Consider the following 14,095-nt stretch of genomic DNA (forward strand, 5'->3'; position numbering starts at 1 on the left):
CCCCAGTATATTCACGAACCCCTTCCGAAGAAAATGACAGCACCCTAAGAAGAGATTAATTAATTTTGTCTCATTAATTAGCAAGACAGCATTACCATCACATTGAATCGTTGGCCCTCTCCATTCCATAACTCCTTCAGTAGATGTTTGACATAAATGGACGACGTAGTCAGCCTCACCCGCCATCCTGTGTCCCGGATTACATGTGTAAACGACGTAGATACCTTCGTCATATTCTGTGATGTCGATACTGTATGAAGCATCAGGATATGAAACCGGCTCTGGACACACAGCTGAAATGGGAAATAATGGAAAACTACTTGAACTAAGAAAGTGAGTACTTACGAATGGGTCGGCCCTTGTGCCTCCGCTTGGCTACGCCACTGCTCCTTAAAGGGAGTCTCCGGCAATCACAACATTATGCCTTATATGTAAGAAAAATAATTATCAAGCACGAATCACATGGGTTTATTCAAAACAAACTCAAACGAATAAAAACATCCGTCTCTCAACACGCGATATTCAAAATTCCCGGGCGCCGAAATTGTCGGGTGCAATGACGTCCCAGTAAAACAATGAAGGCTGGCGGCAATTGAGCACATATACTATTACGTCATTGCACTTAGACAATTTCGGCACGGGAATTTTGAATATCGCATGTTGAGAGCCGAATGTTTTTATTCGTTTTTATGGTCAATATGAGTTTGTTTTGAATAAAACCATGTGATTCGTGCTTATAATTATGTTATGATTGCCGGAGACTCCCTTTAAGATAACGTTATAACTAAGGTACCGTATATGTTTTCAATTGTCATACCTCAAGGACCAATACTTAGGCCTGTTTTGGATTCCCTATTTGATACCCCTTAATTCAAAACGGATATAATGATACAATCGGTTCGTTAACAAAATTACAACCACAACCATTATAATGACATAGTGTTTTGTTGTAAGTCTGTAAGATCTTTTTGGGACATTCATAACGTTGCATTGTTGAAATAACACATGATCAGAACTGTAGAATTTGATAATATTGAATTTAAGACCAACATGTTTTGTGGTCGTCAGATATTTGTCAGAACTCAGTGACCACAACGCCAGTGGCAATTAATGTGTATTACAGAGTGTAAACATGATCGGGAATATTTCAGCTCACATATACCCATATGAAAAGAAAAGAAAACCAAGAAAAAAAAAAGAAACTCTTGGGTAAGCAGAGAAGATGTAAGCCTCTATTACATAACATAATATAATATGGTCCACCTCTGAATATTTCAGTTCTCCTTTTGTTCTAAGTAAAGGTTTTTGAAATCAAAATATCGTGTTGGCTTTTATCTTCCAAGATGGATATATGGCCTAATTAAGGCATACTCCGGGAGTATACTCAGCCCAGTCAGGGTAGGCTTAATGGAATAATACTCACCCCGTACTGAAGATAGACAGACAACAAATACCCAAAGACAACGATAAGTAACCATGGTAACGGTAACCTTATCAAATCAACCTATATTCACCATTTTTGTAGAAAAAAGCTGTGCTCTTCATATTTCAACAATTGATGTTTGAGTTCAGCAAAATAATGCCACTCTGTTTTCGTAACCATATCTTGTCCCTTATCATAAGCTATCATAATCAACTTAGAGAAGATAATTGTAATGTTATCTTTTTAAATAGCAGATTTGTTTGAACAGACAGGTCACATTTAGATCCACACGTTCCAAGACCTCAGGATTGCCTGGATGAGGCTCGTAAAATTCAACGTCAACGTGAATGGTTTTTTTTTTCGTTTTTTATGGGTTTTTGCATACGACCAGAATACAAATCTATGTCATGCTTATGAAAAATGGAGTCAATAAGTATCTTTCCTTGAATTCGATCAACACCAAATTATTATTTTGTCCAAGACAGCACCATTAACTTCAAGACATATACCTAATTACCGGATAATTCTTGTACAAATTGATAGAAGATAATACAAGGACATTTTGATAACTTGGTAAATAGACACCAATAAGTCTTTATGATAATGTAAACCATGAGGGCCGATCGCCGTTGACACTGTGCAGTCTTGTTCCTGTTCACCGAACCAGAAATTACTCATCATGCAACGCTAGTTCGCCGAATAGTCGCGTCCATTTAAGTCCTCGTGGTGACGTCATCCCGCTTGGGATTGATACAAAATACAGGTTGTTCTGTCTAGGTATGAGACTACCAGGCCAGTTTGTGTTTCTAAATTTTATTTTACAATCAAATAAATTAATTGCAAAAAACCCGAGTTAAATCAACCTAAAAGTAAGCGAGATACGCCGCTGAGTGCACCAAATCCGCGTAACTTCGGAGTAAGCTACTAGTTTAGTAAGTTGGCGAGTATCTCGCATTTTGAGACTTCCAAATCGGCGTAAATTACTAGACTAGTAAGTTCTATTGTTATGTACTCGGCAACTTACTTTTCATCTTTTGGGGAGTAAGTTGGCGAGTATCTCAGAATTTCGTAACTTCCAAATGTGTGTAAGTTACTAAACTAGTAAAGTTACGCCGCACTAGCTATTGTTAGAGACATTGCGATTTCCAAACGTAGACATCGGACGTACGTTGATCTATTCAAAACCACTCTCCTGTATCGAAGCGAGGTCACGTATTTAGCTATTTTTGAAGATATTCCACGTGCGAAATCGACGTACCAGGTGTCCCAAAAGTAACTTAACATTGTGAATTTGCCATAACTTGCGTTGGGTTAATAGTGTTGTTACAAAATTGCACAGTATGTAGATAATTCTTTTAGAAATGTTATGATACCACACATGCCTATGTGGGCACGACTCTTTGGCATAAAATTAACGGATATCTACCGTACCGTAAAACCCACTTTTATAAACGCAAAATAAGTCTCGTCATTTGAGACGTGATAACAAGATATAACGTGTTATCGTTTTAAAATCTGTTTTGTTTAATTTTGCTGTGTTTGTTTGATTGTTTGTTTGTTTTCAATGCGTAATCTTCATTTTCTTTTTATCTGGATTTTATATGGAAACTGCTTAAGATATTTTCTGAGGATTCGATGAACAGTTGTACGCGGTACGTTGTTCCCCATTAAAAGTCGACGTACTGATCGTCTTGGGCTTTTCGCCACCGCTCTTCGTATGACATCGATGTTTGTAGCCGATCTTCCTGTTCTTCCACGTCCTGCCCAAGATAGATCATGAACAGATATTGCCAGTTGATAGGAATTTCTGCACTAGTTGCTTGATTGTATTTCGACTGGGTGCATAATTTACATTAAACTGTTCCTTAAACTTTGCTTGAGTGAGTTTGTCCGACGTTTGTCTCGGTAAAGAACCATACCATCTGAATCCGTTGATCTATAGGAAATTCATCTTCACTTAAATTGTTTTAAAGTAAAGTTTAATATTGTCAATATATCCTAATTATAATCTAAAACAGCAGTCACGCTTACGCTAGGCCATGTAATCCTTGAATGTTCTTACCTAAATGTAGCGTGTGCATTGAGTGAACCAACTCTATTGTTCAGGGAAACACATCATTCATGTGCTTGAACAAAGAACATATGAACTTGCTTTTGTGAGTTTAATACACACATATGTACAGTCGCACAAAAAGGTCAAGGGGTCATCAATAATGATGTTTTTGGTATCAGAATAATTCTAAAAGATCAATCTATGTGAATATGTTCTCCATTTTGGTATGAAGTAGGTAATATTTGAGATATGGCAAATTCACAATGTTAAGTTACTTTTGGGACACGCTGTAGATACATCGTTGAAAATGCACAAAATTTGTCCATTTCACAATATATTAAAGACAGTCAAAGATAATGAACATATGAAGGAAAGTCTAATTATTATTATGATCCTTTTTGTTTGTAACAAATCATTATAATAAAGGTACAGCGATGTGTTAAAAATGGACCAAATTTAAACGCAATATTCACACGCAGAGATTGCCCATTGAAATGTGTGTGATACCATTTTGGATCCAACGTAGAATAAAAAAACGCAGATGCTACGTTGAAATATGATGATTTTACCTCATGTCTAAGTCCATGCAACGCGCCCAATTTTCAGGACGAAAAAGTCTCATTTTGAAAGTAAAGTCATGATGTATGTATGTAGTGATCTTTAATCTACCAAAATATATGTTTTGGGGCAACTATAATATTTGGGGAGCACAAAAAACAATTAAGTTTAATCAGCGTGTTGGTCAAAATTTTAGTCAAAATCAAAAGCGGCCTGTTTGAATCAGGCATAGACTCAGCTTACTGTTATCGGGACTGTTATATTTCCATCACTATGCCCTCTATCGACCTAGTTTAGAAGCTGTTAGATTAGATCAAATAGTAGAGTCTTTATTTCAGCTTACTTGTTCTCCTTCGTGACGAATGAGCACAATCCAGTCTGGAACCGAGACTAGCAATATTCAACACCGTATTAACGTACGCGAAAACGTACGCGAAAACGTACGTGCTACGTGCTGCGTTTGGAAAATCGCAATGTTACTCGGCAACGTACTCTTCATCGTTGGAGGAGTAAGTTGGCAAGTAAGCAAATTAATTCATAGATAGAGGAGAAAATCATTGATATTGATGAGATTTTGAAAGTAAATAATAAAATATTTTGCATTAGAGTGTATTCTGCGTGTGGAGCGTCTCGTATGCGGCACCGCAAACCTTTCGTGGAGGCCTACAGACGGGACATTTATTCTGGAAGGGAGAACAAGACAATATAGAAGGGGTGATCATCGATAATTAGTATAACCGCTCTTCAATCAATCAATCAATCAATCAATCAATCAATCAATCAATCAATCAATCAATCAATCAATCATTCCCTGTGGCGTGTCACATAATACCGTAAACGTTCGCCTAATGGCGCTATGGGCTCCGTTGACATAACTGGAATTTTAGACACAAACTAAAAATGCCCTCCCATAAAAATCCCACCAGCAAATAAGGGCACAAACCCTTAATTCTTGTTGGGATTTTTAGTGGAGGGAGCTCTCTATTTGTACACGAAATTTACCCCAAGGCAAAGGAGCCCAGGTGCGCCATTAGGCGAACGTTTACGGTATAGTGATTAGCGAATGCATGTTGAATTCCATTTGTATCTTCAGTAGACTTGGTGGTCAAATAACCCATGTTATAAGCAATGCCATGGTAATGCCCTGATCATAACGATTCAGAACAATTATGGTTTGACCTATCTGAAATTAATGATTATCAAATTACAAGCAAAAAGTTCAAAGGTCGCAATTTATTCTCCACAGGAGTCAAAGCCTAAAAAACCGCCTTGATGAGTAAATGACAGCAAACAGCTGCCTTTCAGTGAAAAATACCCCAAAACTCGGTCAGTGGAGCTCCGCTCGTACATATCAATAGCGTCATTATCGATTGGATTAGTCGTCCGTAGCGGAAAATTCGGTCGCTCATTGGATTAATATTATCAGGTGGTAATAAATTTGCACTGGACAATAGATTACTATAAAATGGTTTAGTACTGCATATATCGGTTTAATCTTCAATAAGCGGGTTTATGGCTGGAAAGGTCACGGTGAATTTGCCGTGGACGTGACTGCACTATGGCGCGTATTATTTTGCACAAGGTCCAATGCACACGCTTGACGTCATGCGCGTATACGAGATGGTTAACGCTGAAAAGGAACCTTGGAAAAAATTATAGCTGCCATGCTACGCACTTACCGCATATTTTTACAGTCTAACGCAAAATCGTGAAGGCACGCAACACTTTATCACGTATACGCGAAGGCACGCAATGCTGGCGTGATGGCACGCAATGCTGGCGTGATTGCACACAGCCATTTTTTTGGAAGGTCATTTTGGGGTCATCTGAGGTCAGATAACTAAAAACTGCCGTATGGGCATGAAACATGATGGGTACAGTTAACATTTAGAGCCAAACTTTTGGAAGGTCGTTTTGGGGGTCATCCAGGGTCACTTGGGGTCAAATTACTAAAGACTGTCATATGGGCATGAAACTTGGTTAGTACAGTCAACATTTTGAGCCATATTTTTGGGAGGTCATTTTGGGGTCATCTCAGGTCAAATTACTATAAACTATCATATGGGCATGAAACTTGGTGGGTACAGTCAACATTTAGAGCCAAATTTGGGAACGTCATCCGGGGTCACCTGAGGTCAAATTAGCAAAAACTGTCATATGGGCATGAAACTTGGTGGGTACAATCAACATTTTTGGAAGGTCATTTTGGGGTCACCTGGGGTCATCCGAGGTCAAATTTCTAAAAACTGTCGTATGTCTTTCAGTATGGGCATGTAACTTGGTGGGTACAGTCAACATTTAGAGCCAAATTTTTGGAATATCGTTTTGGGGCTCATCCGGGGTCACCTGAGGTCAAATTACTGTCGTATGGCCATGAAATATTATGGTTACAATCAACATTTAGAGCCAAATTTTTGAAAGGTCATCCAGGGGTCATCTGAGGTCAAATTACCAAAAACTCGTATGGGCATGAAACTTGGGGGTTACAGTCGACCTTTATAAGCAAATATTTGGATGCTCAGTTTGGAGGTCATCCAGGGTCACTCAGGGGTCAAATTACTGAAGACTGTCATATGGGCATGAAACTTGGTGAGTAGGCAACATTTTAAGCCAAATTTTTGGGAGGTCATTTTGGGGTCATCTCAGGTCAAATTACCAAAAACTGTCATATGGGCATGAAACTTGGTGGGTAGGCCCTACAGTCAACATTTAGAGCCAAATTTTGGAACGTCATCCGGGGTCATCTGAGGTCGAATTAGCACAAACTGTCTTATGGACATGAAACTTGGTGGGTACAATCAACATTTTTGGAAGGTCATTTTGGGGTCATCTGGGGTCATCCGAGGTCAAATTACTAAAAAAATGTCGCATGTCATTCAGTATGGGAATGTAACTTGGTGGGTACAGTCAACATTTGGAGCCAAATTTTTGGAATATCGTTTTGGAGCTCATCCGGGGTCACCTGAGGTCAAATTACTAAAAAATGTCATATGGCCATGAAATTTTATGGGTACAGTCAACAATTAGAGCCAAATTTTTAAAAGGTCATCCAGGGTCACCCAGGGGTCATCTGAGGTCAACTTAGCAAAAACTGTCGTATGGGCATGAAACTTGGTGAGTACAGTCAACATTTAGAGCCAAATTTTTGGGAGGTCATTTTGGGGTCATCCAGGGGTCATCTGAGGTCAAATTACTAAAACTGTGGTATGAACATGAAACTTGGTGGGTACAGTCAACATTAAGAACTAAATTTTGAAAGGACATCTGCAGTCACCCAGGGGTCATCTGAGGTCAAATTAGCAAAAACTGTCGTATGGGCATGACACTTGGTGAGTACAATCAACATTTAGAACCAAATATTTGGAAGGTCATTTTGGAGGTCATCCGGGGTCATCTGAGGTCAAATCACTAAGAACTGTCATATGGGCATGAAGCTTGGTGAGTACAGTCGTCATTTAGAGTCAAATTTTGGGAAGGTCATTTTGGGGTACGCCGGGGGTCACCAGAGGTCATCTCCGGTCAAATTACTCAAAACTGTTGTATGGGTATAAAACTTGGTGGGCACAGTCAACATTTAGAGCTAAATTTTTGGGAATTTTGTCATTTCGAGCTCACCAGGGGTCATCAGAGGGCAAATTAGTAGAAACTGTCCTATTGCCATGAAACTTGGTGGGTACAGTCATCATCAGCCAAGTAATCGTGAAAAGCCGTAGCCTTTCTACTACGTCAGTTTGCAAAACGATAGAACTCTGGACTATTATAAGTTGTAAGGATTATGTCCTGGCTGATGGACCAATATTTGTTTGGGATTAATAAAGAGGGACAAACCTTGCAATCATTACTATCAAAAGATATATACAAAAAAAAACAATACAAGTTCACACAAGACTTGGAAGTGTTCCAAATTTTATTTCATAACATCTATGGTCTTTAATAATTATACATGCACATGTACCCGTAATTAGCATTACACGACTATACTACATAGCGACAAGTTATAGATGTAGTGCTTTAAATAGCATATTATTCTATGGGTGCACGATAAATATTTTGATTATTAAAATGTCAAAAGTAACCTGTTCGTAAAAGGCTAGCACTTTCATAAAAAAAACATACGCAGGGTTGCAGCACTGACCCTCTCCAGAAACACTGAGTCCCACGGAGTGTTCAAATGCGGTGACCAGTTTGCGTTTATCGACTCGTCAAACCACGCAAGGTTCTGAACAGAAACAATAATACAACCAAATACAACCACGCAGGTTTCTCAAACAATACCACTCTCCATCTAACACCAATATCAGCTGAGAACCACAAAAGCCGAGAACCGCGAAAGCCGAGAACCGCTCTAGTTCTGAATCGCTTTGACCAGAGAAATAATTTGGTGTGGTTTTGAACAATATCTAAGACATGGCTCTTTTTGGAGCAAGGTCATTTTGCCACCAAGGTTTTTGTTGTTGTTGTTTTTAGTATTTCAAGGTCTTCCGCAGATTTATAACTTGGTTCCAAGCCTTAATCACAAAAAAACACGACATAAACATGAAAACCTTACATTTTGCAACTGGACTAGATATACCCTAGGGATGAAATCAAAACTCGACCGGCGGTTCCGTCCGGTTCCGTCCGGTTCCGTCCGGTTGCCATTGCTTAGAAGAATAGCAACCGGACCGAACCGGACTGAAACGGTGGTCAACCGCCGGTCGAGTTTTGATTTCATCCCCTACACCAATAACATGTCAGGGGAGCAGTCAGTAATACATTGAAAGTGATCATTCAGTGCATGTGTCACATGCACAGGTTATAACCTACGGTCACTGGCGGTAGGCCTACCTTCCAAATAAGAGGTCTATCAGTAAGCACTTTGCTGTTGAGAAAAGAGGGCTTGCCCGGATCTCGTCTTTTTAGCCAATGATAACACGTACAGATGACAGAAAACACTACACATGCATGCTATAATGGGAGTTTTTAAAAATCAAGAAAACTGTATTTGCTGATCTGATCGTGACAATATTGTATAGCGCACCGACTTAAACAGTCAACATGATTTATATAGGGTGACATAACAGGATTAAATCAAGGGCCACGTAGTACTGATTGCTCCCGCATCGTAAGTGACAAAAATTGCAATTTTTTATAACCTTTAACCTTTTAACCTTTACCTTTATCCAGTGATTATATATTACAGGGTGTATCTCAAAATATTTTGAGTCAAAATAAATATGCTGGGACATGCCCAACTTTCCCTGGTTCCATTTTTATACGTTGAGCCATAGGCAATTCATTGCGTTCTAGTGGAATTATAAAAAAATTTTGAGATACGCCCTGTATATTTTAATATTTAAAATCCTTTTTACTATTAATAAACACTTTGGCCGTAACGTCACCAAAATAGAGGTTTGAGGCGCGTCGGAGTATGACCTTGTGGTGTTTGCATTCAATATTGATACAATAGGTTTTGATTCTAAATACAGTACTAGTAAGGCCGTTATATCCCCCACAGTTACCTTCGGAGAAGGAAAACACGTTTCGTTAACATGGTGTGTCGCTCCGGGTGACGGCAGTCACACAAAAGTTGTTATCCGCAAGTGGTTGCCGGAAAAAAAAAAAAAAACTACGGGGGAAGAATGCAGGACAGTCCTGCATTCTTTCCCCCGTAGTTTTTTTCCGGCAACCACTTCTCATTTTTAACCGAAAACCTCTATTTTGAGGATGTTTCAATACTTATGGTCAGTGTAGAAGACTATATAGTATAATAATTGTTAAAGACTTAATGATAATGCGCTGTAGTTTCAGCGGAAGATGTCCGTGGTAGTCCGACGAGTAGCCTCGAGTAGGACATGTTGTTTCTTAGTTTAAAACCAGATTTTGTACTCAGACTCCGATTTCTCTAGAAAGATTTATAACCGCGAAATTCTATTAACCGCTCCGCCCGAAAAGCGGTGCTGTCAATAGATTTTCGCGATTCGCAGGCGATTCGTGTTTCGTGCGTCAAGTCTGAGAAAAGATTAATAACTAAGAAAAACAGATCGGATTAGTCCATGGTTCTACCGTGACATGTCGCTCATCCCCTGAAATTTAAATATAATATAATAATAATATAATAATAATATAAATTATGTTATAATGAAAACTTATAAAGCGCCGATCAATTAAAAATATGCTCATGGCGCTATGACACAAAAAACAATGGAGACAAACCAAAAATACCCCAAAATCAAACAAAACATTATATTTGATGGATAAAACAGAACATTATCCACATGTCACTGTGGAAATGTCTTATGTTGGCTAACATTTACTGTTTTCATCATAAAATGATATAAAACATATAAGAGCGAGGATTGTTGCCATCATTTCTTGTTCCCCGGTCCCCGCCTCACTTCGTGTTTATTGACGCGAAATCGGCTACAAAGGGGGTGCTTTTCCTTTGAGAAATGAGATGCAAAAGGGGGATGTTTTCAAAGCTCTCTGACGTGCATGAGTATACCCGCGGATGATAATATACACAAAGTGTAGACCGGGACTTCTCGTAAATTGTGCCGCTGTCATGACCGGGCCGTAGGACCAGGGGGCTCAAATCAAGTGCCAACCATGCGACAGCTAACCGTGATCTAATTAAGCTTAATTAGCAGACGTAGGCCACTTACCTAAATGTCGCAAATCACCCCTACATCTTCATAATGACCACAGTTATGTGCTCCCCATCCGTTATGGCTGCATTCATCTAATCTGCTTTCTGATCCTGAACAGATCACATTATCTAACCATATGGGGTCATTCTCATTTCCCTCTCCAAAGTGAGCCTCTTCCATGACAACACCAGTACCATATGGGAATCCAAGTTGACGGCAAACTGCCGTTGCGAAATTGGCACTCTCAGTCGCATAATCACTATAATAATACCAGTAATAATCATAGGCCAACCGGTCATCACACACTGTACCCCACGTGTCATTGTGATACACTTCCACTCTGCCTTCATGTGATGCGCTACCACCGACAAGACGGATGCCTGAAAGAGGTCCAAAATAAGACTGGTGAAGAACAAGATATCTTGTGTGGGAAATAACAAACAGTCTGCATTAACAAACTGTTCTAGTATAATAAGGCTGTGTCACTTCCGTAATTGTGTGTTCCTAAATATTGGTAGAGAAGTCATTATGTAAAAGTGATTTAAGCCTATAATAGCAATATGAATTATTTTTACACTTTACTTATATTAAAGGGAAGCATGACAACGGTATTACGTTCAAATATTTAGCCAAATAAAGCTGACACACAAGAGGAATGATATAGGTCCTATAAAGGGATTAATACCTTTACACAAGGCTTGATATATTAAAGGTTAGCCTTTCAGTTCAACAAAGACAAGTGGTAAATGTGTACGACATTAGTCGACATAAATACGTCAATATGCACTGACACGTCTAAAACAACATGAACCAGGCTGCAAATGAACATGGATGTCATGAAACAACATTTATTTTGGCTAAGTACTATGCGACCACCTCAATTGAAATCACTTTAAGTCATATCACTTTTGATTTAGTGATATTTGCAATACATTACTCACCCACTTCAGTCGGGTTCTGGATCGGGACCTGGGTATTAGCTGGAAATCAATTATAATTGATACGTACAATTAATACAATTATATATTGTGTGCATGTGTGCCTCAATGTAGCTAGTATTATACAGTGAAAATTAAATTACATTTGCACAAACAAGGATTATTATGTACAAGCTATTGCATGCATTTGATTTTGGCCACTGTAACACGATATCTATACTTCACACCGATAGTTTTTACCGTTTTGTGTGGGGTTTTTAAGTTCCTTTCTATTTTTATTTTTTATTTTTATTTTTAAGCGGAGCTCATATTTACAAAGTACAACAAAATTTCCCGTAGTATTTAGTGATATTTGCAATACATTACTCACCCCCTTCAGCGGGCCCTTCAGTCGGGACCTGGATCGGGACCTCACCCCCTTCAGCGGGCCCTTCAGTCGGGACCTGGATATTAGCTGGAAATCAATTATAATTGATACGTACAATTAATACAATTATATCATTGTGCGCATGTGTGCCTCCAATGTAGCTAGTATTATACAGTGAAAATTAAATTACATTTGCACAAGCACCTAGAAGCACAATCCGTAATAGGATTAATCATTTAAATCTGAAAAAACATTTTTCAATCTCACCATTTCAGTTTTGGTAAAATCACGCAGAAAAAGACTAAGAAAGCCCGTAGCTTATTCTTACCGTCATCGATGTTTACTCACCGTTGTTTCCCCCGTTCATGCCGTTGGGGTTTCTCCCGTTCATGCCGTTGGGGTTTCTCCCGCCGCGGTCTGGCCGGGTCGCGGTCTGGCCGCGGTCCGGGTTAGGCTTACTGTTGACCTCACTGAGCAAAGCAAACCCAATGCAAAGCAACACAGCATTACGGATTTTGAAAACGTCCATCTATAAATTAATAGGAGTGGTAAAAAAGATTGCATATAAACAAATTATACTGTTCAATGGCTATAAATGGAATAAAGTGCTAGCACCAGATTTTTTTAGCCGGTAAGGCACGAGGAATCAAAGTGAATTCACGGGATAAGCATCTGAACATTTTATTATATTTGACTTTTTTCCCTAACTGATGGAATTGTCGGTGATCTTTCTTTCGTTGATTACTGGTAGCGCTCCCAAGTTTAGGATGGGATGTGGGAAACAAATTGCACTGCATATGATTCTGATGATATAGTACTCTTACAAACTGATTATTTTACATAATTTCTGTGGAAAATATTACCAATAAGCATGACTGTTATCATGGCGCACCATGCCGTTGACCGGTCAGCTTTTTGTTTTTTAATATCGCCGGTGTTTTTGAAGGAATCAATGTTTTAGCTGTGTTCTAAATGCAAAACAATACATACAAATAAAATTTGGAATTGACCCCCGCCCCAAAAAAAAAAAGGGGGATAAAATATTTGTATGTTTTGTTTGCTTTTCTGAAAAAAGTAATAGAAAGGTGCTGGTTCGGCGTTTTGCTTAGGGTCGGTCTGGTTGCGGCAATCAAACAATATTCTTACGCCTTACATCGCATAATCAACAAGGTGACCTGCCCAAACACTAGCAGACCACGCGCATTTGATTTCCGGGGAAGGGTTTATTGGGGTGCGATGTGCACCATATGACAAAAATGGTTGAAATTTAAGAACACTGATGCATAATGGGATTCCTGAATTGGGAGTCACACGTCTACTGCATGGATACATAAATCAGCCAATAATATATAATATTAAAATGCCGAAGAAATTCATATTAGGTTATCGATTCATCTATAACATACAGGTGTTTACATAAACATGATAAAGAATTCATTCCAACTCAAAATGCAATTAGCCTAGTATAGAACAAGGAAATCAGATATCTTGCAGCACTTACCTTGCTTAGTAATGCGCTCTCACTTCTAAGTTGACAGGAATGTGAAAAGTTCCGATTTGCTGTTCAGCAGGCGAATACTTCACAAGAGCTGATTGGCAACGTGTTGTTTGCAGGACAGTATAGACTGAATTTGTAACACGTCGAGGAAATAACTCTGGTTAACATAAGCTTTTGCAGAGTGTCTAGGGTCTACTCTGATTGGATGGCGGTGATGTGGGTGTGCGAGTGGTTCAATGATGCAGATTGTAAAACACTAGGATCCACAACATGCTCATCTATCACGGCACAGTTCTTTAACCCCAATACATTTGCACATTCATTGAATGACCTTTAAAAATGTTAGTACAAAAACTCATACTCTGCAACATGAGGTCAGATTTTGCTCTTTGATTGTTCAATTGAGGTTATTGAACTATGCCAATGAGATGAGGCTATTGTGGTCCATAGTGAAAACTGTATCAATATGACACAGAACTGAGAAAATACGACGAGTCAGTTGCCTTATCCATGTTATAGCCTCTGATGCCCTGATTGGTTGGCGGCGGTGATGTAGGCGTGCGAGAGCTATATGCATATTGTAAATGTCAATATGGCGCAGAAGTATTGTTGGTCGAGGCAGCCAAAAC

The 14,095-nt window shown here is 39.0% G+C and overlaps 1 protein-coding gene across 2 annotated transcripts; it reads right to left on the bottom strand.

Annotated features, from left to right (window-relative positions):
* Nucleotides 1–9,671: 9,671 nt before the first annotated feature.
* Nucleotides 9,672–13,648, bottom strand: LOC140145780 (lysyl oxidase homolog 4-like). 2 transcript variants are annotated; one of them, XM_072167456.1, is made up of 6 exons: nt 13,470–13,648; nt 12,317–12,497; nt 12,017–12,055; nt 11,605–11,643; nt 10,679–11,043; nt 9,672–10,099 (listed from the first exon to the last, which is right to left on the bottom strand). In XM_072167456.1, the coding sequence occupies exons 2-5, from the start codon at nt 12,495–12,497 to the stop codon at nt 10,679–10,681; spliced, it is 624 nt and encodes a 207-aa protein (XP_072023557.1). In that variant the 5' UTR covers nt 13,470–13,648; the 3' UTR covers nt 9,672–10,099. The 2 variants fall into 2 exon arrangements, with proteins under 2 accessions (XP_072023557.1, XP_072023556.1); XM_072167455.1 differs by having other exon boundaries at nt 11,972–12,055; nt 13,470–13,645.
* Between the last annotated feature and the right edge of the window lie 447 nt (nt 13,649–14,095).

This window comes from Amphiura filiformis, unplaced genomic scaffold (assembly GCF_039555335.1).
Source record: "Amphiura filiformis unplaced genomic scaffold, Afil_fr2py scaffold_597, whole genome shotgun sequence".
Lineage (NCBI taxonomy): Eukaryota > Metazoa > Echinodermata > Ophiuroidea > Amphilepidida > Amphiuridae > Amphiura > Amphiura filiformis.

Bases quoted from the DNA above. Each gene is read 5' to 3' on its own strand.
- LOC140145780 (XM_072167455.1), bottom strand. From the start codon at position 12,497: ATGGACGTTTTCAAAATCCGTAATGCTGTGTTGCTTTGCATTGGGTTT. The intron at 12,056-12,316 runs GTGAGTAAACAT...ATTGATTTCCAG, and splicing joins CATGAACGGGGGAAACAACG to CTAATATCCAGGTCCCGACT. The intron at 11,044-11,604 runs GTGAGTAATGTA...GACCTCTTTCAG, and splicing joins CCAGAACCCGACTGAAGTGG to GCATCCGTCTTGTCGGTGGT.